Consider the following 27656-nt stretch of genomic DNA (forward strand, 5'->3'; position numbering starts at 1 on the left):
CGTAAAGTGTGCGCAAATGCATTGAAATGATCTGCAACAGGTCAAATTAGTTGCTGAACATAAATGAAGGCAGGCATATCAAATCCTCACCCTTGTCTTGAACTGTGCGCATTTTGAACTTGTGTATAACCACGCCGTAGAATATTTAGGCATTTTGAAAAATATTAATGCTAAAATAGTATCGCAACAAATTCTGTATCCAATTAGGCCTATTGAGTAAACTTACATTTGCAATACGCATATACAGCATTCATTGCGCATATAGGCAACATGTACTTAATCAACATGCCATAAAAACATTACTAAATTGTTGTGAAGAATGTCAATCAAATCAAATATAATCGCATGTTATTGTTCCTTCATTATTGCAATAAAGCATTTGAAAAAGAATCATACTGAGACCCACGTGTGTTAACCTTGACCTAAGAAGGCTGCTTTCCTAAGTTCAATTTGACATAAGAATGTGAAACATATAATATATAGTTCTATGGCAGTTGCATCATTATTTGATGTGGTGCAGACTCATGTACATAATACCAATTATCGTGCACGTTCCATCACCATCATTAAATATGTTTGCATAATTGACTGTGCTTGATGGTGATGCTGTTATCAAGAAATCAAAACACCTCATAACCCTCTGAAAATAATATTACTTTGAATGTATTCCAAGCCATGTCGTCTATGAAAATAAGGAGAACTTACCTTCAAATTTCCCCCAAAACGCCGTCTTGAGTAACGACATCAAGGCAATGCAGAGAGGTATCGTGCACCACACAGACTCCACTGCTGCTACAATACGAGGTGGAGAAAAGTAGCCCTGCCGCTCCAAATACAGATAATCTTTATAAAGAGGCGCGGCCGCGGAAAAAGGTGCGCAGTGGTCCGTGTCCATGCGTGCTCACCTGAGTGTTTGCGTAAAACTCTCAGGAGCTTCTAATTTATTGGATACCCAAAGAGCTGACAACTCTTAGACTCCGGAGTAATTAATCATAAGCCCTTAAGACTGCCTGGCAGTGGGAGAGACTCTGCTCTTTCCCTTTCACAACTTGTTTCTGTCAGAGGGGAGAGAGGAGGGACCCCTTTTCAACACCAGAGGCAGCATTTTTTCTAGCGAACACCATTTTGGGGACGGTACTTCTCTCAAAACCATTAGTGAGCAAACCATGTATTTTTGTCATATTATGGTCACGTCAATAAAGAGGGGACATCTGTATTATTACGTTGATATGGGTCGTCAACTGGTATACCTGCCTTCCTACCCAAGTGCTCGGCCACTGCTTTGCTTTCTAAAGGCTTCAAGGGGGCTATATCAGGTACATGCCCAAATAAACAGTCCCTAATATTTTGGTGCTAATGTTGCAGACGCCAATGGTTGCAGCAGACCATGATGACAAGATGACTAGAGGGTAAGGTGATATTCAAAATTGACTAATTGCCAGGGTGCCTTGAGTTGCAGGTAGAAAAATAGTCTGATTTCCATGAAACAGCTAGGGCTAATAAACAAACCTTGAACAATGCAATCAACACAGGCCTAAATGAGGAAATACTTGCGACTCATAAATTAATCACTGATTTCCAGGGTCCGCAAACGGAGATGTCGGCAAATGAATGATTGCAAGTATTCATAATATAGGCTATATCATTAGACGGTTCTTAATAAACATTGTTTTTGTTAGGATGGAGTAACAGAATTGCTTCGGGGAGGACCACTAATTATGAGGCAGAGCAAAAAGGGTTAAGTAAGCTTCATTCCCTAATTACCCCACATCTTTCAGGGGTTATACTTCGACATACTTTAAAAAGCCCGTGCGCAGGGAATTTAGACAGGGACTTAGAGCATACAAGACTTATAGCATACAATAACCAGGCCAATATTACTCCTCACTCGGCGAGGAGTTGTTGTGTTGGTTGTGATGTGTTGAATAATTATTTACACATTACGAGAGAGGGACTGCAGGCAATATGCATTAGGCTATCACGCAATTAATATGTCCTTTGCTACCGCACAGCATGCGGTACCGATGCACGACTGGAAGCAACCGGACCCTGAACAGCTTCTACCCCAAGCCACAAGGCTGCTAAATAGTTAGTTAAATCGTTAACCAAATAGCTTCCCAGACTACCTTCATTGACCCCGTTTGCATTTTTTTTTACTCATCACAACCGTTGCTGCAATACTGTTTACTAGCGCTCACTTTATTATATGTACAGTACATATCTACCTCAATTACCTCGTACCCCTGCGCCTCTACTCGGTACTGGTACCCCATGTATATAGCCACGTTGTCTTTACTCATTGTGTATTTATTATAACTTTTATTATTGCTTGTTATTACTTTTCTATTATTTCTCTATTTTCTCTCTCTCTGCATTGTTGGGAAGGGCCCGTTAGTAAGCATTTCACTGTTGTTCACGAAGCATGTGACGAATAAAATTTGATGCTCCAAAATTACTTTTTTTTGTTTTTAATAAATGTTGATCAATTAACCAAGGCTTTTGTTGAAATGAAAATATTCACCATTTATTCTACAAGAATCTTATAAAATGACAATGGTGCGCAATCAAGTGCATATCTCCCGAGTGGCGCAGCGGTCTAAGGCACTGTGCTAGAGGCGTCACTACAGGCACCCTGGTTCGAATCCAGGCTGTATCACAACAGGCCGTGATTGGGAGTCCCATAGGGCGGCGCACAATTGGCCCAGCGTCATCCAGGTTTGGCCGTTATAGGCCGTCATTGTAAATAATAATTTGTTCTTAACTGACTTGCCTAGTTAAATAAAAATAAATATATATCTGACATCATTACATACCGTCGGTGTCCAACAAAACATGTCCTTTACACAACGGGAACAGACGAAATAGACTGCCAAAGACACCAGATAGTAACAACTCAAATGGAAGCTATTCCAAGTGATTTATTTGGAATAAAACAAATTCAGATTGGATTAATAATGTGGATTTATTCGATATAGAGTTATGGGATATAACTGCCCAAATTGGTGATGTAATTTGAAAAATCCTATAAATAATTTTTATAAAGTGAAATTGAGACTTCCCAGCATGGACACACCATAGGAAAACACCCTTCTTTGGCATTCAGGGGAATTCATAAATAAACACATCGCACTCTAAAATCTTACACTCCAAAATCCAGGTATTTTAAACATTCTTATCAAGTACACTTAGGTACACACAACAAACAGGCAAAACCAACTATCATTGATGTACAAAATATGAAATATTTAAAAAACGAAATTACTAGTGAGCTTTTCAGGGGTCAGGTCTGCTCCTATGTGTGACGACAGCAGTGGTAGGCTATGTGTTGTGTGCAAGGTAAGAGTCAGACGTGAGAGGGTCATCAGAGTGTGTGTGTGTTAGCAGAGCTGGCATGTCTGTCTCACAGGCCTCAGACTTTCTTCAGGTTCCGTGGCCTGGGAGAACAGAGAGGAAGCTGACCAGTAAGTGACCATCAACCTCTTTAAATCATGTTTAAGTGGGATATGGTATGAAAAAGTATAAAGCAATGTATATTGGCTATTAAAGAGAAAGCCACTGTATGAACTTTTTATATTGTACTGATGGTCAACCCCAGGCCGACAGCAGGAAAGAAAAGTGTTTATTTGCCCCCAAAGAATAAGCATTTGACAAATAGCAGGCCATTCGTCAAGCATGTATACAAAAGGAAACAAACAGTTAAGTGAAACATGTTGATGTTTAAATCACTTATATCAACTAAATACACGTTCTTTTTCAAACTGAGATATATATTTGGCTCTAATTTTTGTATGAATGAATGAATGAAGAAATTAATCAATTATCAAACATGGGTGGGAAGAGCCACTGTATTCTAAATCTGTCATATTGAACAGTCTAAAAACACTGAATGTTTCCACAATGTTGTGTCCCATATGGATGTATTACAAAACTGTACTAATAAATGACCAAAGAGATCATTTAATTGATTGTATTGGTGACAGGCAATGATGATATCTTCTGATCTGAAACCTTTGCTGCTGCTGCCACTTTATCTTCTTACTTTTCCACTACTGTACTGTTTCCCCTTTCAAAGGCCATTTTTGTTTCTTTTTGACCATTTTACTTTTACAAACAAACACATTAAGGTACTTAATTGTTACCCAGAAATGATTTTGAGATTTTTTTAAAACAACTGCATTGGACCTTTAATAAATATACAACATCCAGCAAGTTTTTGACTCGTTCAATCTCTTTTTCATGAATGTTTCATATGGATGATAGAAATATAGATTGTTACGGTACCTCATTGCTGCGCTGTTCAGTTGTCAGTGTTCCGAGTGGACCTACCTGCTGGGTCGCCCCCTCCAGAGGATTCTTCTTGCCCAGGGTGTTGCCGTAGTTATAGTTGTATGAAGAATGGGGGCCCATGTGGAAGTCTGATGCAACACACACAAAGTCTCACACACACACACACACACACACACACACACACACACACACACACACACACACACACACACACACACACACACACACACACCGTGTCACAGTTCTGACAATACTTCGGGGACACACACAAAAGGACCAAAGTAGGGACTGTGGTGCGGTGGACCTTAGAGAAAAGTGTATGGCGGTAACATGGGATATTAACTTTTTAAAGTTCTGACAAATTGAGTGTCTCTTAAATATTTGTAATAAGAGGTTCTTCATTACTGCTGTCAATAATATGGAGGTTGAAAAATTTGTTCTGTATGTCTCTATTATCAGAAGGATGCAAAAATATATAACAGTACATTATCTTACCAGTAAAGGGATAGGTGATCTGGATATAACAGTACATTATCTTACCAGTAAAGGGATAGGTGATCTGGATATAACAGTACATTATCTTACCAGTAAAGGGATAGGTGATCTGGATATAACAGTACATTATCTTACCAGTAAAGGCATAGGTGATCTGGCCGGTCATAAAGATATAACAGTACATTATCTTACCAGTAAAGGGATAGGTGATCTGGATATAACAGTACATTATCTTACCAGTAAAGGCATAGGTGATCTGGCCGGTCATAAAGATATAACAATACATTATCTTACCAGTAAAGGGATAGGTGATCTGGATATAACAGTACATTATCTTACCAGTAAAGGGATAGGTGATCTGGATATAACAGTACATTATCTTACCAGCAAAGGGATAGGTGATCTGGATATAACAGTACATTATCTTACCAGTAAAGGGATAGGTGATCTGGATATAACAGTACATTATCTTACCAGTGAAGGGATAGGTGATCTGGATATAACAGTACATTATCTTACCAGTGAAGGGATAGGTGATCTGGCCGGTCATAAAGATATAACAGTACATTATCTTACCAGTGAAGGGATAGGTGATCTGGATATAACAGTACATTATCTTACCAGTAAAGGCATAGGTGATCTGGCCGGTCATAAAGATATAACAGTACATTATCTTACCAGTGAAGGGATAGGTGATCTGGATATAACAGTACATTATCTTACCTGTAAAGGAATAGGTGATCTGGCCGGTCATAAAGATATAACAGTACATTATCTTACCAGTGAAGGGATAGGTGATCTGGATATAACAGTACATTATCTTACCAGTAAAGGGATAGGTGATCTGGATATAACAGTACATTATCTTACCAGTAAAGGGATAGGTGATCTGGATATAACAGTACATTATCTTACCAGTAAAGGAATAGGTGATCTGGCTGGTCATCATTCTTTCATCTTTCCATTTTTTCTTGCCGTCTTTCAACGCTTTCCAGTTAATATGGAACTGCCTGGACAACTCGTTAATTTACTTCCCATCAAGTTCCTCTACAAAAACAATATTACTATCGTCTACAATTAATTTACGTACCATATGTGTTTTAGAGCAGATATATTTTCTGCAATTGTAGCGAATTAGGTCAAAGGCATCAGTTATTTGAAACATCCTCATGTAAAATGCATAATACAATTCCTACGGTCATTTTGGTGGCGGTGTGCGGCCAGCGGTCATTTACCCAGTCTTTTGCACACAGTTAACAGCCTGTCTCCGTACTGTGGTTTGTGGCAGACAGGATTTCCACTCAAATCCATTCGATGCAGCAGAGGCCATTGACTCAACACCCCCTCTAAATCCTGAAAGCACACAAGATAAATACTTATGTTGAACATACTGTACTTACAAATGTATAGAGGTTGGACACTATATACCATTGTAGAGTCTCTGTACAGTCTTTACGTGACAAAGTGTGGAAACAAAGTGGCACTTCAACCTTTGAGGAAGTGAATATGGAGGACTCGAAAGTATCCATTTATAATGCACCTACAGACTGTACATTCAACAATGTATAAGAAGTCATACAATGAATGTAATCAACAAACCACTCTCCAGTGGGAAAGTCATACTATCAGCAAAAACAACAACACGATTCAAAGGTTGTACTGCCAAGAGCAAAGTCCAAGAGAAAAGGTGCAAACAACACATCAGCTTGTTTTAATAAACAGTCACTGGTGTCATGTGACTAATAAGCGTGTTGCCTGCCCCGCAGTGTATGTTTATCTAAAGGCACATTAATCCAAGCCTGGAAATATGAATACTCTCTGGACACGCTCTGATTGTTCATTGCCTTCCTGTCTCGGCCAAAGCGCTTCCACTTTTCCAGCCCGCGCTGCAATCAGTTCAGAGGGGACCCCTCGGCGCGGCGCGCTCCCAGGCTTTGATAAATGATCGTGTCAGGGCCGTCACTCACAAGGGCCCTGGCGAGGAGCGGCCCAGCGCCAAATTGCCCCCCACGCGGGGGCGGGAAGACTAGAGCGGCCTAGGCTGGATGAGCACTGTGCTAGGCTGCTGGGCCCTGGTTCCTCACTGGACTTAATGATTGGCCAGTTATGAACCTGTATTTGACCAGCACTTCGATTCCCCCGTCCTCCCTGGTCCTCGTGCAGTGCTAACAGCCTCGGTAGATACCAGCCCATTTGTCACCCTGGCTGACTGCCTGTCATAATCTATTTTAAAAATCCATAATGCTTCCTGGGGATTCTGACCACACTGGGCTGAAGGAGGGATTGATCCTTCATGGTGCTGTCTTTGCAGGATCAATAGTGGCAGAGGGGTTGTATAAATTAAAGGAGATATCCACTAAATATGAGATCATGAAAGCTTCCTCTGACACATGTACAGCAATTACCTGCAGAGGGCTGCTCTTCTCAGTGGAATATCATTTATGTTGAGTGCCAATGTTACCCACGCTAACAGTGTGCTTTCAATGCCATGTCCCAAAGTGACATTATAGTGTGGATCAAGAAATGGCTTTTTAAAATAATTCAGCCATTAAGCCTTTCGGATCCATAAAGAGATTTTTTTTAATCCCTCAGAAGTGGAGCCTCAGGAACGCACAGCAGTTCGTTTTTCAAGGTCAACACAGCGAGCAGAAACCATATCTTTGCTTTTAATGAATCTCCCATCAAGTTCAGTGGTACTGCTGGGGAGGAGGTATCAAATGCTGGACTCACAGAGAAAGAGGAAAAATCAGCCTCCTAAGAAAGGAGAGAAACTTGCGCTTGTTTTAAAGCTGTCAGCGAGGGCAGTCCTGGGGGACCAGGCCGCTGATTTGTTGAATAATTCTGACCCTGTGCGAGTCGCAGAGACTGGGAACCTCTGGCGGGATTTGCAAGATTTGGTTCTTTAGCACTCTGCTCTCCATATCATTTCACACATCACTTACAGAGGGCAGCGCTGCTACGTTCATGTTACCCTGATCCTCTTATAGCGAGCATATTGATTTTGATACACAACGCCACGCAGTTGCTGTGATGTGGGTAATTATTTTGATCGCACAACATTCTCACAGTTGACACTTTTGTCACGTTGGTAAAGAGTAGTGTAAGTGGCGACTGGTATTAGTTCCATCAGTAGTAGTGCTTTCAGGAGGAAATGTACCTGCATGTCATGTCCTGGTTGTCTGCAGCAAAGAAATGTGTGTTTCTTTAGAACGGCAAGATCTCTGACATCATCTATGTTGTTCCTGTTGATATTCAAGACACCTAAAGCCTCCTGCAAAGATAATCTACTTTGTATTTACAATGGCAAAACATTTGAACAACTACTTAAATAATATTTATAACCAGTATATATTATTGATCCTTGATTAACACTGTAAAATGGTTCAATAGATTGCTTTGGTTCTATTAAATGCTGTTGTATTAAATACGCCTGTTCAAATTTGGTATTCATCTTAGTTTCAGTTCCATTGATAAAAAGCTGGAGCTCTTACATTTGCGCTGCAATTTCTTTAGTTATCAAAATAAACAAGAATGTGAGATTTGCAGTTTGTTTAACCAGAGTCTAAGGAGTAAACAGCCCTGGTTGATCTGTGAAACCAGAAAGTGCCACAGAGCTCTCTTTAACATCATCAAACTCAGCACAATACCGCTTTTCCAGGGACCAGTTTCCTTACGGAAAACTGAGAGACTTTTCCAGACAAGGACATAATGCAGATTGTGAACATATACATATGGTCTGATTGCTCAGAGATGGAAATTATGACATTACTGATAAAGAGCAACATGAGATCAATGGTGGAATCCTGGTACGCACGCGCAACCTGCATTTAAATTGTCAATTGTGGTGTGAAATGAGCTGAAACAATTTCAATTACTGTAGGATGTGGTTGGTGATGTAGTTGGTTTGTTATTGGGTCTCACAGCGAGGGAGAAGAGAGTCCTGGGGTCAAAGAGTGGATTCTCCCCACTGGGCAGTCTCTGGCCCTCCAGGTAGAACTCCTTCAGCTCCTCTAACCCCCCCACCACCGTGATGCTGTTTCCCTCCAGGTAGAACTCCTTCAGCTCCTCTAACCCCCCCACCACCATGATGCTGTTTCCCTCCAGGTAGAACTCCTTCAGCTCCTCTAACCCCCCCCCCCCCCCCCCACCACCGTGATGCTGTTTCTCTCCAGGTAGAACTCCTTCAGCTCCTCTAACCCCCCCCCCCCACCCCCACCACCACCGTGATGCTGTTTCTCTCCAGGTAGAACTTCTTCAGCTCCTCTAACCCCCCCACCACCGTGATGCTGTTTCTCTCCAGGTAGAACTCCTTCAGCTCCTCTAACCCCCCCACCACCGTGATGCTGTTTCTCTCCAGGTAGAACTTCTTCAGCTCCTCTTACCCCCCCACCACCGTGATGCTGTTTCCCTCCAGGTAGAACTCCTTCAGCCCCTCTAACCCCCCCCCCCCACCACCACCGTGATGCTGTTTCCCTCCAGGTAGAACTCCTTCAGCTCCTCTAACCCCCCCCCCCCCCCACCCACCACCACCACCGTGATGCTGTTTCCCTCCAGGTAGAACTCCTTCAGCTCCTCTACCCCCCCCCCCACCCCCACCGTGATGCTGTTTCACTCCAGGTAGAACTCCTTCAGCTCCTCTTCCCCCCACCACCGTGATGCTGTTTCCCTCCAGGTAGAACTCCTTCAGCTCCTCTCCCCCACCCCCCCCCCACCACCGTGATGCTGTTTCCCTCCAGGTAGAACTCCTTCAGCTCCTCTAACCCCCCCACCCCCCCACCACCGTGATGCTGTTTCACTCCAGGTAGAACTCCTTCAGCTCCTCTACCCCCCCCCCCCCCCCCACCCCCACCATGATGCTGTTTCACTCCAGGTAGAACACCTTCAGCTCCTCTAACCCCCCCCACCACCACCGTGATGCTGTTTCCCCCCAGGTAGAACTCCTTCAGCTCCTCTTCCCCCCACCACCGTGATGCTGTTTCCCTCCAGGTAGAACTCCTTCAGCTCCTCTCCCCCACCCCCCCCCCACCACCGTGATGCTGTTTCCCTCCAGGTAGAACTCCTTCAGCTCCTCTAACCCCCCCCCCCCCCCCCCACCACCGTGATGCTGTTTCACTCCAGGTAGAACTCCTTCAGCTCCTCTAACCCCCCCCCCCCACCACCACCGTGATGCTGTTTCCCTCCAGGTAGAACTCCTTCAGCTCCGCTAACCCCCCCCCCCACCACCGTGATGCTGTTTCCCTCCAGGTAGAACTCCTTCAGCCCCTCTAACCCCCCCCCCCCCACCCCCACCATGATGCTGTTTCACTCCAGGTAGAACACCTTCAGCTCCTCTAACCCCCCCCACCACCACCGTGATGCTGTTTCCCCCCAGGTAGAACTCCTTCAGCTCCTCTTCCCCCCACCACCGTGATGCTGTTTCCCTCCAGGTAGAACTCCTTCAGCTCCTCTCCCCCACCCCCCCCCCCACCACCGTGATGCTGTTTCCCTCCAGGTAGAACTCCTTCAGCTCCTCTAACCCCCCCCCCCCCCCCCACCACCGTGATGCTGTTTCACTCCAGGTAGAACTCCTTCAGCTCCTCTAACCCCCCCCCCCACCACCACCGTGATGCTGTTTCCCTCCAGGTAGAACTCCTTCAGCTCCGCTAACCCCCCCCCCCACCACCGTGATGCTGTTTCCCTCCAGGTAGCTGATATGGCACGGAGAGAGACCCACACACACACATAAGATTGAGATGTACACACATGCACGGAAAGACAAACACCCAGGAATGGAGAAACATGGACATTTGAACACAGACAGTGGAAAACAGATAAATGTATCGCCAAAGCTTTAACACAGACAGTGGAAAACAGATGAATGTATCGCCAAAGCTTTAACACAGACAGTGGAAAACAGATGAATGTATTGCCAAAGCTTTAACACAGACAGTGGAAAACAGATAAATGTATTGCCAAAGCTTTAACACAGACAGTGGAAAACAGATAAATGTATTGCCAAAGCTTTAACACAGACAGTGGAAAACAGATAAATGTATTGCCAAAGCTTTAACACAGACAGTGGAAAACAGATGAATGTATTGCCAAAGCTTTAACACAGACAGTGGAAAACAGATAAATGTATCGCCAAAGCTTTAACACAGACAGTGGAAAACAGATGAATGTATCGCCAAAGCGTTAACACAGACAGTGAAAAACATTTCAACTGGATACACAGGACAAGCTCCTACTCACAGCTTGGAGAGCTCCTGCAGGTCGGAGAGGTTATCTACTTGAGAGATGTTGTTGCTCTGCGTGTATAGGTGTGTGAGGTTTGAGGCAAAGCCCAAGTTGCAGATCTGGGTGATCTTATTGTCGTACAGGTAGAGGACTATAAGGTTTCTGCACATGGAGAGATCTTCCTGCAACACATACGTTCACAAACAAAGAAGATTTCCCTACCATTAGAACATTGGAGGCTGCTAAGGGGAGGACGGAGCAAATGGAATGGCATCAAACAACAAGGAAACCACGTTTTTGATGTATTTCATACCATTCCATCTATTCCACTCCAGCCATGACCACAAGCTCGTCCTCCCCAATGAAGGTGCCACCAACGTCCTGCGCATTTGAAGCTAAAAGAGAGAAGCACAGAAACAAAACATAGCTGGCTTATATTAATTTTGGTAACTGTAGTATCGTACTTACAATGTCCACTATGTTCTTGTTAGAGAAGTTCAGGTGAGTGAGTTTCTTGAGGTAGAGTGGGAGGGAGTAGCTTCTCTTGTTTTTCAAATGGTAGCTGGATTTGGCAATCAGATCCATGGTGAGGCGGACCATGATGGCTCGTCACAGACCCTGCCTCAGAGTGGATGCTTTTCAGCTTCAGCCAAGCGTTCACACAACCACCAGAAGCGTCTGAAAAAGGGAAGTGAATAAGCTAGCTGTAAAGAGTAAAGTCAAAGGAAAATAAATGTCATAGGAGGCTTTCCACAAAAAAGTAAGTATATGACAGATTCAAAAATATATTACCCCAATTAAATATTTTAGACTTTAAGAGCTCATTAAAGTAAAGAGGGATATAAATAGCCCTAATTGAAACCTTTTCCCCAAGCATGCCATCTATTCCCCAAGCAGGCCATCTGTTTCCCAAGCAGGCCATCTATTATTAAAGCAGGCCGTCTACTCCACAGGCAGGCCATATATTCACCAAACAGGCCATATATTCCCCAAAAAGGCCATATATCCCCAAAGCAGGCCGCCTACTCCACAGGCAGGCCATATATCCCCAAAGCATGGCGTCTATTCCCCAAGCAGGCAATATATTCCCCTAGCAAGCAATCTATTCCTCAATCAGGCCATCTATTCCCCGAGCAGGCCATCTATGCCCCAATCAGGCCATCCATTCCCAGAGCAGGCCATCTATTCCCCAAGCAGGCCTGCTGACACCCCAGGGGGTTGTTTATTAGCTAGATCCTGAGACCAGATCTAAACGTGCATGTGATTTTCTCTCTCTCAATGACGACATCGAGAAGTATAGATGTCCTTCTCTGCTCACCAGTCACAAGACCTCATGAGCAAGGCTTTATGCCCTTTGCCTCAGTTCCAGTATGCACACACTTCTGTTGAGAGAAAACCACGCGCGCACACACACACACACACACACACAGATCAGAGTGTGACAACAAGTATTTTCTAAACTTGATCTCAGGGCACGAGCCGAGGCAGAGTTGACATGAATGGAGGGCCTTCGATCGATTGAGATGAGATCTCCCGTGGGCAACAAGATCAGTGTAGCCCTCGGGACTCGACGGACAGCAGTTAATCATGTGCAAAACTGACACTAACACTAGCAGCAGATAACTTACAGGATAAATTCAAGGCCACATTCATTCACATATTTTCTGTAGCAACTACTAACGTTAGCTAGCAACCTAGCAATGCAGGCTAGCTAAACGTTAGGCTGTCAACAAAGCTGTCAGCGCTAACTTAGCCATCAAAAAAGAAACTTGCAAAGTAAATTACAAATCTAGCTACCTCTGTAGTATATGCACGTATCCTCCTTGAAATGTTATGATAAAGAAACTAAAGACGCGGGGTGAGATTAATAAATTCACACTCGTGTGGTCTGTGGATATCCTTGTTGGAATGATTGCCATGGGAACAACGCGCCAAAGCTGCGTAAAGTACTTCTTCTTTATGTTTTTATGGCCTACCACAACTAATTTTCCGCCCAGTGATCAAATATATCCTTTCCTATGCAATAAAATTATGAAACGGAAATGTTACTTTGCTTCTATTATCTTGAGTAGGCTAATTAACAACCATGGATTTAGTTGAGTTTTCGAGCACGAGCTGTTTACACCTTATGTCTATGGTTTACACAAGTGTCAATCAAATTGTGTACCGCGTGCAGTTGAAGTCAGAAAGATAAATTGATATTCTGCTCATTACTAATTACTTACAATGGTTGCCTGTATTCATGCATTTCATTCTTGTCAACGCTCTGTTGTATTTAACTACAAAAACAAATATTTTCGACTATGACAGTTGTGAAAAATGACCAAATACAGGCTGTTATCAATGTAAAAATATACATTATTATTCTTATAGTACATTTCAGTTAAATGTGGACCCAAAAGTAAAATGATCTAGAACAAACATAGGAATTCACAAAGGAAGTGGTAGAAAATAATTGGCTATGCAGTGCATTATTGCTGCAGTCAGCATGCTGGTAAAACAAAACATTTCCTTTAGATTGTTCAATTTTCTGTGAAAGATAATTCAATGTAATGATTGTATCAATAGGTTTAATGAATTATTTAAATGATCACAATCAAATGTTATTTTGTTAATTTATGTAAAATCCCCTCAGAATGAATCACAGTTTGAGTATATCACTGTTTTTGCCATTGGTATCTAGATTTGAATAAATGTGTATATTTGCATCCAAAATATTTGTGAATTGGATCGCTTTTCACATCCTCATGAAAAACATATTTGGGCCAGACTTTCCTCGCTGAGTAAATTGAAAAATATTGGATAAATATAAAGAAAGCCAGAATGAAACAAGCTAATTTCCTTTCAGCACTTTTCCTTTCTTCAGAAATAGTCTAAAACTATTCCATTCCAACACCATGAATCATGTGGTCTTTTATGTACCTTTCTAATGATCAGCTACTTGTGTGGTATTGTAGACCTCTGAAATAAAAACCGTTTTGCCTTTCCAGTGATGGAATGTAAAATCTTTTATGGCCATGATTATTTTCAATGAGGTCAAAGGTTAAATAAAGATCAAATAGTGTGGAACATCTCAGACAGGCACACACACGCAAACAGTAAACAGATCCTGCAGCTATCCCTGAGGCCCGTAGACTGTAGTGCCTGCAGACATGTACATGACGTAACCCGACACCATGTTTATTAGTTTCTCCTCTTCTCTCCAGCCAAGATCACATTGCTCCCAGTAATAATGCGTATAACGCGCCAGGCAGGCTGGGGTTGCAGTGCGATTGGCTCAGCGAGTCTCAGCAGTGACCCATGCATTGTTATATAATGTCAAGGCCCCGGCTTCCTGCGACTGAGTGACTTGCCTCCACTTATGCATGCAGAGCACTTGGCAGGGAGGAAATGTAGCGCTATAGGCCCTTCTTTCCCCCACATAGCTCCACTCTAGGGCAATGAGTGAGTTCCAACCCCCTTCATTATAGCCTACACCATGCTTGTTGAGCATATTCTGAGATCCAAAGTAAACAATATCCTTGGACTTCTGCAGGGTAATTTGTTCCTCAGGGCCTATAGGTGCCCAGTAATAAATAGCTATTCATCATAGCCTTATCAATCCTCTGTTCTCAGAACTTCAGTTAGGCCTAGTTTTTAAAAATCACTATTACATCACCCCTGTTTATTATTGTAATGTATTTTCGATGAACTCACCAAATGAGGTGCAATTCCACTGTTTCATAGATAATAGAAAACATATTAAGTGTACGCTTAATTAAAATAAATGTTAATTCAGTAACATCTTAGCAATAGTATTGAATGCTTGGTTGTCGGTCGGCCTTCATTGGAATTCACATTTACTTGTTTCCACTGTTAGCGAAGCATCTGAATGTTCATCTGGTGACGACCATAAGAATGACATGTACGGAACACTGGTCTTATATTTAAATGATCATTTACAAACCTTGCATTAGGTAAAACCCCTACTAAGACAGCACATTCCATATACTTGTTGACCATCTAGCCATAACAGTATTTAGCTATAACAGTAACAGTACTGTAATGCACTTAAAACCACTAGCTACAGAGCCTTCAATGTGAGGGTAAAGCCAATTTTTTCCTGTTGTTAATTCCAAAAACTCAAATCACATTTAACATAATTCAATAAGTTTCCTCTTTCTAAAACACTTTAGGATACACACTTCACCCATTATAATAACATCAAAAGAATGTAAAAAGAAAATCATTACAAGAATTGATGCCAAAGCTCATGTACATGAGGAAATGCAGACCCATTCAAAGTACACCAAATATGGTTCCCCGCCTCGGCAATGTTGCATCAAAAATATACATTCCACCATGATAATACTACAAGAAAAAGAATGATGACATGAAACGGTGCCAGGGCTGCAGTGTGTAAGGAAAAGCAGACTGTCTGCTTCGATGTAGAGCAGACGGGTTGGGTGAATAGACTCCAGTGTGCACGGCTCCTGTTTCTGGGCTGCATCATTGCCACGGCTCGACTTGACAATCCTGAAGGATTGTGTACTACAGAGAGACAACTTGCACCGAAAGCCGCTCCGCAGAGACTTCTCGACCATGCCAGCCAGTGTTTACGTTTGAGCCGATGCAGCGGCTTGAGTTTGTTGTTCCATTATGTAATGATATGACTGGCCAGAGTTGAAATGACTAGCTGACTGGTTGTAGGTTTTGTTATGGAGTAATATACCATGGTCTTTGTTAAAGTGTTAAGTCGTGCTGCGAGGGTGTGTGTGTGTAGTCTACTCTAGCCAATACCTAACAGCCATGGGACATGAACATGTCACAGTGCTATGTCATGTTGAACCCAAAGGAGAATACCTTTCAAAAGTCTGCAAGCATTCAAAAAAAAGAAAATACATTAACTAAAGTTGGAAGCAATTCAGTCAAAACAATATGGTTCACCAACCTCAGGAATTGTTCAATGAAAATGGTGATACTTCAAGTCAAGGAAGGAAAACTGACGTAGATACATTTTAACAACACTATTTATTCATACACTTATGTGGACATAAGTTGAGATCAATCACTCACACTAAAGAATAGCTGAAGATAAAACCAATAAACCTTCCTCAGATAATAATTGAAAGATCATCCTGCTAACCAGAATCTAAATAGTAATACACACACGAGGGGTGACTCCACTTTGACTTTCGGGCTTAGATGGCAGACGTGTTGATTTGATTGAAGAGCTTATGCTTGATGACTTGAGACATCAGACCATGGATCGCCTCAATTGTCGTCTTGCAGCTAGAATAGCCAGAAAAAAAGAGGAAAGTTCCGTTTCTCTCTGGACATGAAGAGGTGACACAGACGTCCTATCCATCAACAGACAGGTCAGATAAACAAACAGATAGGTGTTGCATTCACGGGAGAAAAACTCAATAAACCACAACCATTGTATAAATAATAAGCAGACCTTGAATAGGTAGGTAGGACAACTCTACCTGCTAAAACAAGTAACTAAGTATTCCCATTGCATCTACACACAAATAATATGTGATCAAAATGGTTACAAAACATAGTAATAATACAGAGATTCTATAACTTAGAGTAGTACATAGCGTAGGCCTAAGCAGACCAGAGATTTACATTTTCCATTGATCGTGTTCATCAGAAAGGCAAAAATGTTCCCAGATCAGTATTCCTACTCTGAGAAGCTTTGTGAATACGGACCAATGATTCTATTATGGGGTAGGAATAATTGGTTTCTCTGTGTCAGTTGTATATTTAAATGGTGTGTTTAACAGCAACTCAAATTGGTTTACGGTTGTCAATAATATCAGTAGAAATCTTTATCGTAACAGTACATAGGGCATTATCAACAATCCAATCCAGTCTGTCAATACTGCAAAACATGAACAAACATACAGTGTGATATATGGTGCCATGCCAATTTTAGAGATCAATGCATTAAATAATTCACTAAATAAGCTCTAGGCCTGGAAGCCAAATAAATAATTACAAGTAAATGTAAATGCAGAATAAACAAGATCTAAATTAGATAGATAACAGGAGTGGAGGAGCGTTGCTGTACCTGTCTCGTGTTGCTTTGGCCAGTTTATCCTCGGACTTCCTGTCGTGTGTGTCCAGGCCAAGCATGAAGCTTCCTCTTCCAAGCTGAGCCTCCGACTGCTCCAGTTTCTCAGACAGGTCAAACACCTGGCCCGTGGTGTACTCTGAATTCTGGAGAGGACACACACACATTGGATTATGTACCAATATGTTATATTGTCATGTACCATGATCAGATGAAAGCATATCCGCATATTGTGATTAAGTTAATCAAACTATGTGGAAGCAGTAGCCTATATACCCATGTGTGGGCTTTCTTTCTTTCATTCTTTCTTTACATACACACACACACAATGTTCATGCACAATTTCACCACCAACCTATTTTCTTCACCACTACTGAGACATTCTATTAAATAGTTACAATATGTCGAACTTGTTAATGAATTAAATGGCTTGTCAAGTCGCCGTGAAAGGGGTTCGGTGAAAAGGTTTGCCTAAGGTGAGGCCTTGTGTTCCATGGAGCAGGTAATTAGGAGACAATGATAGGGAGCCAGACTGTGGTGACAGTGTAGTGACTGACAAAGCCCTTCACCAATGGACCAGTCAACTCCTGACAACTAGTCAATCCATCTTCATCCAGAATGACCAGAGTCCACTGTTTGGATAGTCTGCTGCCTTTAGAGACTGTTTAGCATCCACAATGGGAATTCACTGGGGGCTTTCAATCTCTAGAAAGTATTGGCAACAAGGGAGATGATCCACGGTGAACCACAACGGCATCTGTATCACCACATCTTCAACACATAGATATTTTGTTTAAAGATTAACATGGTGGCCTCAGTTATGTTAATTAACCTATGTTTGTAAATCTGTACAAGTGACTTTTTGGAAAATAGAAGACCCCCCCGGGCCATATAAAATTATTATAACGGTCTAAATAAAGAAAGGGATTGTCATTAATATGTAAGAAACACACATCATATATTTTGGCTGCTCCTTGACTCGGCATAGTATGGTTACATATCTATTTGTAAACAAAAGGGTTCCACAAATGTAGCATTGCTTGATTTAGAGTTAAATTCCAAACACTACCGTCAGAAGACTTGAAGAGCTCAGAGTGTTGACCCAGTATTTATTCCAGAGGAGCTCCAGTAATTTTCGATCAAGGGAAGACTTGAAATAAGTCACCTCCAAGGCATAATACCTAAACAAACAAACAAGTCCACGGCACTTAGTGAATAAATAAACAATGTAAATTAAATGAAGAAAATACTACCTTTTTATTTACCACAGCATTACTAAGGGATTATTACATCATAATGACTTGAATTTGTGTTATAGGCTACATCAACCCTAAAATAAATAAATAAATAATATATATATATATGAAGTATGTCAAGTTTACTTAGGCAATTTGCAAGATGATGCTAAATATTATACGTTTGCCTCAAGTATAAATGTCCAAGATGAAAACTCACTGTTTGCAGTGCACGCCGAAGTCTTCGATCTTGTTCAGGGGAATGGTCTGATATTCAGAGGGTCCCTCATCAGGAGGTTTGTAACCCTGAAAAACAACACAAACACACAAGTATTAGACTCATGATACCTGAAAATGTATATTTACTGAGAGGAAACGTAGTCTTAAAATATTTGCACAGTTCAATAGTGAGAGACAGCCAACTACTAATTAACCACTAATAAACACATTTTGCAAAAGGAATAATTAACCAAATGTTGACAATGAATCATAATAGTATTACTTATAGATACAACAAAATCTTTAAAATAAAAATTCCATTTGGCATGCTGAATAGAGCAAATATATTTATGAGCGATAAATGAGACCAAAATGCTGAATTTGCAGTAATTGTGTGCCTAACTTGTCTAATACCACATGTAATAAGGCTAAACACTAGATTAATGCAAGAAACGCATTTTACTCCTTACCTTGGGGTATGTTCTGAAGGCGCCAAGATTGACTTTCCCTGCAGATATGGTGCGAGTGGGGTCGATCTGGGAGGGAGAGATATACAGTAGAACAGGAAAATGTATTCCGAGGTCAGACAGTCTCTAGAGACCACTCCAAGCCCGCCACCAGCAGTGATGTTTTTTTCTCAACTACTGCTGCCAGTGTAGTCAAAGTACACACTTAATTATCCTATGCCCTTGGCACTGCAGCCCTGCAAAACCAATCAAGTGTAAATAGCATCTACAGTTACAAAAGCTAAATATTTGCCGTGCACATGGTGGACTACTACCATACATCATCAACCACTAAAGGGATGCCTAAACCTGATTGCACCCCTCTCAGTTACACATGTATAACCTTGCACCCACAAATTCAAAAGGAAAACTAAAGTACTGTATTTAGGAAGCAGCCTAATAAAAGACAAATGGACATTTTAACATGTGTATTTTGGGGGTATTGCGTTATGAGCTGAACTTGGGGCAGATCTTTCACTGTACTCACCACCACCGCCACGAAGGGCTCCTGAAACTGCTGGTTGAGCATCTGAGTGCTGACATCTATACCAGACAACCAGCAGCCGTAACCTGGGTGACTGTGGTACCAGCCAATAGCGTTCTCCAGCCGACCAACCTGACAGTTCACAAACGGCAAGGAATCAGTATCAATACAATGAAGAGATAGTGTCCAATATGTAACCATTGTGATAAACAATGACAAGCACAGTTCTCACTAAAATGTCATGTGTTTTGATCCATCCTTTTATGCAACATTAAGGACTAAAATCTCATTCCAGGAGTCAGTCATATTACCTGTTTGGCATTCTCAATGTAGGCAGCCATGTATTCATAAGCCGCAGCCTGGGCGTTGACCCGCGTCTCTGTGCCCTCCACGGGTAAGGCAAAGCTGTCCATGATGTTCATGGTCTCCCCGTCCACTTTCCCAAGCATCAGCCCCATCACCTCAAAGTTACCCCCGGACCTGGCGTGCATCACCATCTTCAGCAGCGCCAGAGCAGATATCTGGCAGTATTTGAAGTAATGATGACTATAGGACAAAAATAATATTGGTGTGAATTATGTTCAGGGAATTAATATGGCATTCACTAACTAGCTTGCAATGCAGGGAGAATTCCCATTGTTGACATGCTAACTAGCAAGCTAACTTCAGCTAGTAACGTTAGCTAGCTGGTCAAGCTAACTCAGCCAAACAAGGAACTAGCAAGCAGTTGCAAATAAAACAAATGACAATCTATCATTTATCAAATATATACTTACTCCTTTGTCCATGGCTTCGCAGCAAGGATTTCTTGTTGTTGTTTTTTGTCATATTTATATATTTCATCTATGCTCTGAACTTCCTGCATACTGTTTTGTAGCTCCCATGTTTTCTGTGCCATGCTACTCCCTGCCATGTTGACAACCTATTCTCACTCCCTCTCTAAAATATAAAGTAATACTAGAAAGGAAAACTAGTGCGCTATCAAACGTGGAATATTTCAAAAACCTATAATAATAACATAATCTCAAAGCAGTAGCCCTTGCTCATCCATTCGTTCAGGGAGCCATGACACTGGACTGTACCATGTTATGAGGAAGGGGAACATACACATTTAAAAAAAAAAAAAAGTGACCGTGGGGTTTTTGTTCAGTTAATGAGTATACACATAAAATCATCGAATTAATTAAAAAATGCATGTCCCTAACAAATAAACTTATGCTTGTATTCATCAACAGCCACGAAAACCCATTAACGTGATGGTTTAGTCCAAATAACACAGACGATCTGATAGAAATGGTAATACTGACATCTTCTGGGGGAATATGTGAATGCTTTTCACTTATTTATTATTTTGAAACGAAGTCATTCTTTCATTTCAATTAGGTTAGGAAGGCAAATAATGTCATTGGCTTGCTGTAGCTAACTTAGCGCTCTGTTACCTGGTAAAATAATGGTAAATAAAATACTATTCAATGGATTTTTGAAAACAGCTAAATGGCTTGTGATTTAAAGCCGCCACGTTTCTGTTGTCTTCCTCCAGGACAAATTAAGAGATGAGGGAAACAAAGAATACAACCTCTTTCTTAAAGAACAGTCAGGACAACTAAGGAGACCACCTTCAAATGGTTCTCATGTAACAATAGATTATGCATACATTGGAAATGATGTAGATATTTTTGTGAAAATATCTCGACCTATTCAATGTGTGTTTAATGAGTTGATGATTGTCCTGTTCATTGGCTACATTTGACTAAGATACTACAGCATGTTGCCACATTTTGATAATTTAACACCTCTCTTTCCTAAACTACAGGTGCAGGCCCCAGAGACTGTGAGTCCTGCTGCACTTTATTCCCCCCAGCCATCCCAAAGGCCCAGCATAACATCCAGTTTAACCATGGAGGCCAGCCTCCAGCGACTCCCATCCAGGAGGGATGCTGCCACCCTAACCAACAGAGGGACAGGGACAGAGGGTCAGGCCCCACGAGGGCGGAGGCACTGGGAGCTCCACAGACCACAGTCTTTGGAAGGCTGGAAGAGAAGGCCCAGAAGGAGAAGCAGGTGTAGAGAGCAGTACAACTCTGAGGAGGACCTTTCCACAGAGGAAGAGAAGGAGGAGGAGGAAGAGGAATTTGAGTTCTTGGAGAAGAGGAGACCCAGAAGAAGCCGAGAGCCAGAGTTCACTGGGAGAACACAGAGGATGATAATCTATCACAGCCCTGACAGGTACTTCTCATCAGAGATTTTCTATCAGCAAACTACATGCTGCTGTGAAAACTGCATTTAAAAAAAAAAAGGGATGGATTATGCTCATTGCAATCTTCCTGTTTAACATTGTAATTCATTTCTATGGCAGAGTTGTGCAGGAGAGGAGGGAGGTGGAACCCCGTGTTGTCCATGAAGAGCACATCAGAGAACAGATCAGAAAGTCCAAGTAGGCAACACCAAAACCCAAAACTGAGCCACTGCAATTAAACATATTAGATCAGTCAGGGCTTTATTGCTTAACTGATATTGAGGGTAGATGTACAGCACTTTAGCACAGTTGGCCACCACATGTATAAAACCTCTCTGTATTGATTGTGGAGGGAGACTACAATGGAAAAATGTAATGCACAATATTTGTGTTCAGTCCCCGTCTCGCCGGCTTGTTTATTTATTGCATTTCATTGTTGCATTTTATTGTCATACCATGTACAGTACCAGTCAAAAGTTTGTACACACCTACTCATTCAAGGATTTTTCTTTCTTTTTTACTATTTTCTACATTGTAGAATAATAGTGAATGCATCAAAACTATGAAATAACACATAGGGAATCATGTAGTAACCAAAAAAGTGTTAAACAAATTTAAATATATTTTAGATTCTTCAAAGCAGCCACCCTTTGCCTTGATGACAGCATTCCACACTCTTGGCATTCTCTCAACCAGCTTCACCTGGAATACTTTTCCAACAGTCTTGAAGGAGTTCCCATATGCTGAGCACTTGTTGGCTGTTTTTCCTTCACTCTGCGGTCCAACTCATCCCAAACCATCTCAATTGGGTTGAGGTTGGTGATTGTGGAGGCCAGGTCATCTGATGCAGCACTCCATCACTCTCCTTGATCAAATAGCCCTTACACACCCTGGAGGTGTGGTGTGTCATTGTTCTGTTGAAAAACAAATGATTGTACCAATAAGCGCAAACCAGATGGGATGGCGTATTGCTGCAGAATGCTGTGCTAGCAATGCTGGTTAAGTGTGCCTTGAATTCTAAATAAATCACTGACAGTGTCACCAGCAAAGCACCATCACACCTCCTCCACGCTTCACGGTGAGAACCACACATGCGGAGATCATCCATTAATTAACCTACTCTACGTCTCACAAAGACACAGTGGTTGGAACCACAAATCTCAAATTTGGACTCATCAGGCCAAAGGACAGATTTCCACCGATTTAATGTCCATTGCTCGTATTTCTTGGCCCAAGTAAGTCTCTTCTTTTTATTGGTGTCCTTTGCTAGTGGTTTCTTTGCAGAAATTCGACCATGAAGGCCTGACTCACGCGTCTCCTGTGAACAGTTGATGTTAAGATGTGTCTGTTACTTTGGCTGCAATTTCTGAGGCTGGTAACTCTAATAAATTTACCATCTGCAGCAGAGGTAATACTGGGTCTTCCTTTCTTGTGGTGGTCCTCATGAGAGCCAGTTTCATCATAGCGCTTGATGGTTTTTGCGACTGCACTTGAAGAAACTTTCAAAGTTCTTCAAATTTTCCGCATTGACTGTCCTTCATGTCTTAAAGTAATGATGGACTGTCGTTTCTCTTTGCTTATTTGAGCTGTTCTTGCCATAATGTGGATTTCTGTATACCCCCCTACCTTGTCTGTATACCACCCCTACCGAGTGGCGCAGTGGTCTAAAGCACTGCATCTCAATGCATGAGGTGCCACTACAGTCCCTCGTTCTAATCCAGGCTGTATCACATCCGGCTGAGATTAGGAGTCCCATAGGGTGGCACACAATTGGCCCGGCGTTGTCCAGGTTTGGCTGGGTTAGGCCATCATTGTAAATAAGAATTTATTCTTAATTGACTTGCCTAGTTAAATACAGGTTAAATAACACAACTAATTGGCTCAAACGCATTAAGAAATTCCACAAATTAACTTTTAACAAGGCACACCTGTTAATTGAAATGCATTCCATGTGACTATCTCATGAAGGTGGTTGAGAGAATTCCAAGTGTGCAAAGCTGTCATCAAGGAAAAGGGTGGCTACTTTGAAGAATCTAAAAGACAGACACTCACTTCAATTCCATGATTGGAGCTGCATTTATCTGACTGGCAATGTGATGGATCTTTACTCTTTAGTTTCTGGGTCACTGGGTAGAGAGAAGACTGCAGTCAGACACTGGGATATGTTGTGGTAGTGTGTGATGTGAGGTGCTGGTGATGGTGCAGGCTAACTTGGATGTGGCTGCAAGGAGGATTGGTTAAGCTGTGTGTTTTATGAGGTGGTTCATTGATTAGGTGAACTGAACTGCAGACGTTTACCTAGGTACTGTCTATCTGTGTAACAGTGTAACTGTTCTCCAGTTTTGTGATGCCTGCGGCCATGAAGACCGCCGGGAGATCCAGATCTGATTCAGCCAACAAGGAAGGACAAGGCCGAGTTTGTACCCGGACTCATCCTCATCAATGGGCATCAAGGGGCCCGCTGGGTGTCCTTAGCACAGGACTTGCATGTCTTTCCACTTTGTCTAGAGACCTGCACACAAGTTATCCACGCACACCAATTAATCACACAACTCATTGCTAAGTAGCACAGATTTTTTAGTTTCAAGTTGTTTAAAGAACCAGAAGAGGGCACCCTAAGCAAGCATTGAAAGTTGTGTGTAGGCTATACACTGAGTATACCAAACATTAAGAACACCTTCCTAATATTGAGTTGCAACCCCCTTTTTCCCTCAGAACAGCCTGCATCTCAAAGGCACTTTTGCTTTGCCCATTCGCCCTCTGAATGGCACACACACAATCCAGGTCTCAATTGTCTCAAGACTTAAAAATCCTTCTTTGGATTTAACAAGTGACATCAATAAGGGATCATAGCTTTCACCTGGATTCACCTGGTCAGTCTACGTCATGGAAAGAGCAGGTGTTCTTAACGTTTTGTACTCTGTGTATGTCTCTCACAACTAGTGATATTGTGTTGATAGGGTTACCCATAATGTTTCATGTCTTTCTTCAGAGGAGCCAATCAGCATGTTGTAGCTCTCCCTGGGGCTGAGCTGGGTGTTGGAGCGATAGAGGCCAAAGCAGTCCAAGGAGAGTGTGTTGAACTACCAGGAAGCCCTGAGACAACAGGTAGGCTAGACATTGAAACATGTATTACATTTTTGTTTGAACTAGGAAAACCCCATTGACATAAACAATCTCACAGGACAGTAAATGCTTTCAGGACATTACAATACAATGAGATGTGTATGTGTGAAATACTCAGGTGGTCTCCAGCCAACCACACCTTTTATACACCATAAATCACTCACACCTGTTGGCAGGGAGAGGGACTCATTTTGTCCCCAGCTGTGGAATGGAGGCGGGGTAAGTGTGATGGAGAGATGTGATAGCCGTACTCTCATTAGCGTGATAAAAGTCTGCCCTTCTCTCGTCCTTACCTCAGCTCACTGACTTTCTCGCTATCTCTCCCCACTTCTCTCTCCCCCTTCCACTCCTCTCTCTCAAGAGAGTGAAGGATAAACCATGAAATATTGATTGAATTCCATCTCCAGTTTGTTAGTCATCACAGTATTATGTGTACCATTAACTGCATATTTGGGAAAGAATGCATCTGTTTTTTCCCCTGTTTCAAACTGCTTTGCTTTGTTGTGCACTACTGAACACGCCCCTGGCTCCCAGGCTGTTTTCTGAAGAAGGATAAGTTAAGTGTAAGGAGGCACATTGAGATGCTAACGTTGCTATCTAGCTGTGTTTCTCTCTGCTGATTCCAGAGGAACAGGAAACCAATGACTCAGATTAGTGATAGACTGCAATATTTTGACGGGAAGAGATCAGGCGAGAGCAAAGTCAGCACTTTTCCAAGGTAAAAGGAATAACTGCAGGAATACCACAAGGGCAACATAAAAAGGCCTTTCATGTCATACATACTGTAGAGCTCAGTTTGAATATTTTGCAATAGATGAAAGTTTTCAACCATCCGTTGTTCGAGATGTGAAATAGATAGGTAGGCGTAACTTTCAGGTCAGAGGATATTTCTAAAGTTAAGTTAAGTTACAGGAGCTTTGGAAAATAGAATGTTCTTATCTTTCAAATAAAATGAGCTTTAATGATCAGTAGTTAATGGCACCTTTCCATCCCTGGGTGCAGATCCAGGAAAGAAAGGAGCGATAAAGACAGGAGAGGAGGAAGAGGGATTTTGCTACGATGCCAAGATCGAGGCAGAAATGAAGGCCTATGACCCCTTGGGGAAGGAGGGGCCCTTCTCAGAGATGACAGGGGAAACCTCATCAGTACGTCATTTTTGATTTACTCCATAGTCATTAGTCCTCTTTAGTTACTCTCTCTCTGTTCACTTTATAGTGACTGTAAAACCAAAATGATAACTTCTCTGAATTTGACTATGACACCTTTGGTTTCAGTCACTTTGTTAAGTCTAAGTCTAGCCTCTGGGTTATTTCTCTGTCAACATCTCTGGCCCTGGTATGAAGAGGCATTGTAGCTGAATCTGTGAGTCACCACTGCGTTGAAAGTGTCTCTGTAGCTGATGACGATGCCTCCAGGTGATCTGAACAGAATGCACAGGACCAACGAGGAGGAGTACGTGAACCCAGAGTCCAGGGACAGGTGACGGCCACAGGGCTCTGTAGGCAGGAGTGAAGGACCTAACCCCAGGCAGGAGGACTGGGTACCCTCTGCCCAGCGAGTAACAGGTAGCCCAACTCTCACAGCCACTCAGTAAAGGTCTGAGTTTTCACTTTACTTTGTGTGTATGTGCATTGACGAGTCACCCCTCTCATCCGTCCCTGATGGTTTTTCCTTGGCCCAGCTGTCCCAGTTTGCCCGAGGCAACGTGTTCAGTGATCAGGACACTCCACAGCAGCTCCAGGAGCAGGACACATTCAGGCAGAAGTGTAACATGTTCACTATACACTGGATACTGTAAAATATGACTTGGTGTTGTATTGAGCCATCTGAATGTGAGTTGGACTCTCTCCTTTATACAGAGCCAGAAGGATCCTTCCCCTCCTAACCCAGACTTGCAATAGAGACTGGGCAAGCAGCTCCTCACTCCCAGACCTCTCTCTGCTGTCAGCCAGCTCTCCTCTAGACCCAGGCACTTGAATGTGTCGAACATCCACAGGCCCAGGCGCTATAGCTTTATTCTGACTCCGCTTTCATCCCTGGAACAATACACTCACTGTCGGTGTACGGTTGTGAACTTAACATGCATATTTTATAGTGGCGACTGTGGTGTGTTTTGAGGTGTTGGATCATGTTCCATACTGTTGTGCTGTGCCCAGGCGTAGAGGGGACCCCCATGGGGACATGTTTGAGATGGCACGCCACCCAACTCTGGAGTAGCTGCTGCAGTTGCTCACGTCAACATGAAGAACACCAGGGAGTTCAACCAGCTCAAATACAGAGGTATGACAATGACAGTCTTTATGCTATTAAAAACAAGAAACTACATTTTAAGTGAGAAGTAGGCATCAGCCTGAAGCCCCAAAAGAAAGGAAATTCACATGAGCATCATAATGCCTACTACACCCATGCTCCACCAAGGTTTTACAGCACACAGCTTTGAGGTCCAGACCCCGGACAATAATAACTGGACATGAATCTTTTCCCTCCATTCTTCTCATTCCCTTATTAATGCCCTCGCCCAGATCAAGTATAGAGATGAATTGACACCACCATCCCATGCATTTAAAGACCTATACCCAATTTATGAGTCCCTGTTTTCATATTTTTCTAGAAGAATAACTATGATCCATTACTGTTCAGCTTGGCTGGATGTGCAGCCCTCATCAAGCCCCTCTGTCTCCTCTCCTCTCTGCCATGGCATTACTCTGATGAGGTCATGGCGCGACTCATCATTAAAGCCATCCATCAGTAACGGACAGTTTGGCAGCGTAAACACAGGGCTGAAACTAAG

The 27656-nt window shown here is 42.4% G+C and overlaps 1 protein-coding gene and 2 pseudogenes across 1 annotated transcript; 1 reads left to right on the forward strand and 2 right to left on the reverse strand.

Moving 5' to 3' along the window:
- Positions 1-2819: 2819 nt before the first annotated feature.
- On the reverse strand, positions 2820-11637 carry LOC129858828 (protein phosphatase 1 regulatory subunit 42-like; annotated as a pseudogene).
- Positions 11638-15989: 4352 nt separating this feature from the next.
- Positions 15990-20591, reverse strand: LOC129859135 (COP9 signalosome complex subunit 5-like). The gene is made up of 8 exons (XM_055928524.1): positions 20280-20591; positions 19815-20049; positions 19507-19635; positions 18984-19049; positions 18515-18600; positions 18129-18240; positions 17057-17205; positions 15990-16269 (listed from the first exon to the last, which is right to left on the reverse strand). Exons 1-8 carry the CDS (start codon positions 20414-20416, stop codon positions 16179-16181), a joined length of 1005 nt encoding a protein of 334 aa, XP_055784499.1. The 5' UTR covers positions 20417-20591; the 3' UTR covers positions 15990-16178.
- Positions 20592-20718: 127 nt separating this feature from the next.
- On the forward strand, positions 20719-27082 carry LOC129858908 (trichohyalin-like; annotated as a pseudogene).
- Positions 27083-27656: the final 574 nt, after the last annotated feature.

The sequence above is a fragment of the Salvelinus fontinalis genome, chromosome 7, assembly GCF_029448725.1.
Source record: "Salvelinus fontinalis isolate EN_2023a chromosome 7, ASM2944872v1, whole genome shotgun sequence".
Lineage (NCBI taxonomy): Eukaryota > Metazoa > Chordata > Actinopteri > Salmoniformes > Salmonidae > Salvelinus > Salvelinus fontinalis.

What these genes read in the sequence shown, in the direction of transcription:
- LOC129859135 (XM_055928524.1), bottom strand. Translation starts at nt 20,416, where the DNA reads ATGGCAGGGAGTAGCATGGCACAGAAAACATGGGAGCTACAAAACAGT. An exon ending in TTCGGCGTGCACTGCAAACA is followed by an intron (nt 18,241 to 18,514) that starts GTGAGTTTTCAT and finishes TTGTTTGTTTAG; the next exon opens with GTATTATGCCTTGGAGGTGA. An exon ending in GCCAAAGCAACACGAGACAG is followed by an intron (nt 16,270 to 17,056) that starts GTACAGCAACGC and finishes TGGCTATTCTAG; the next exon opens with CTGCAAGACGACAATTGAGG.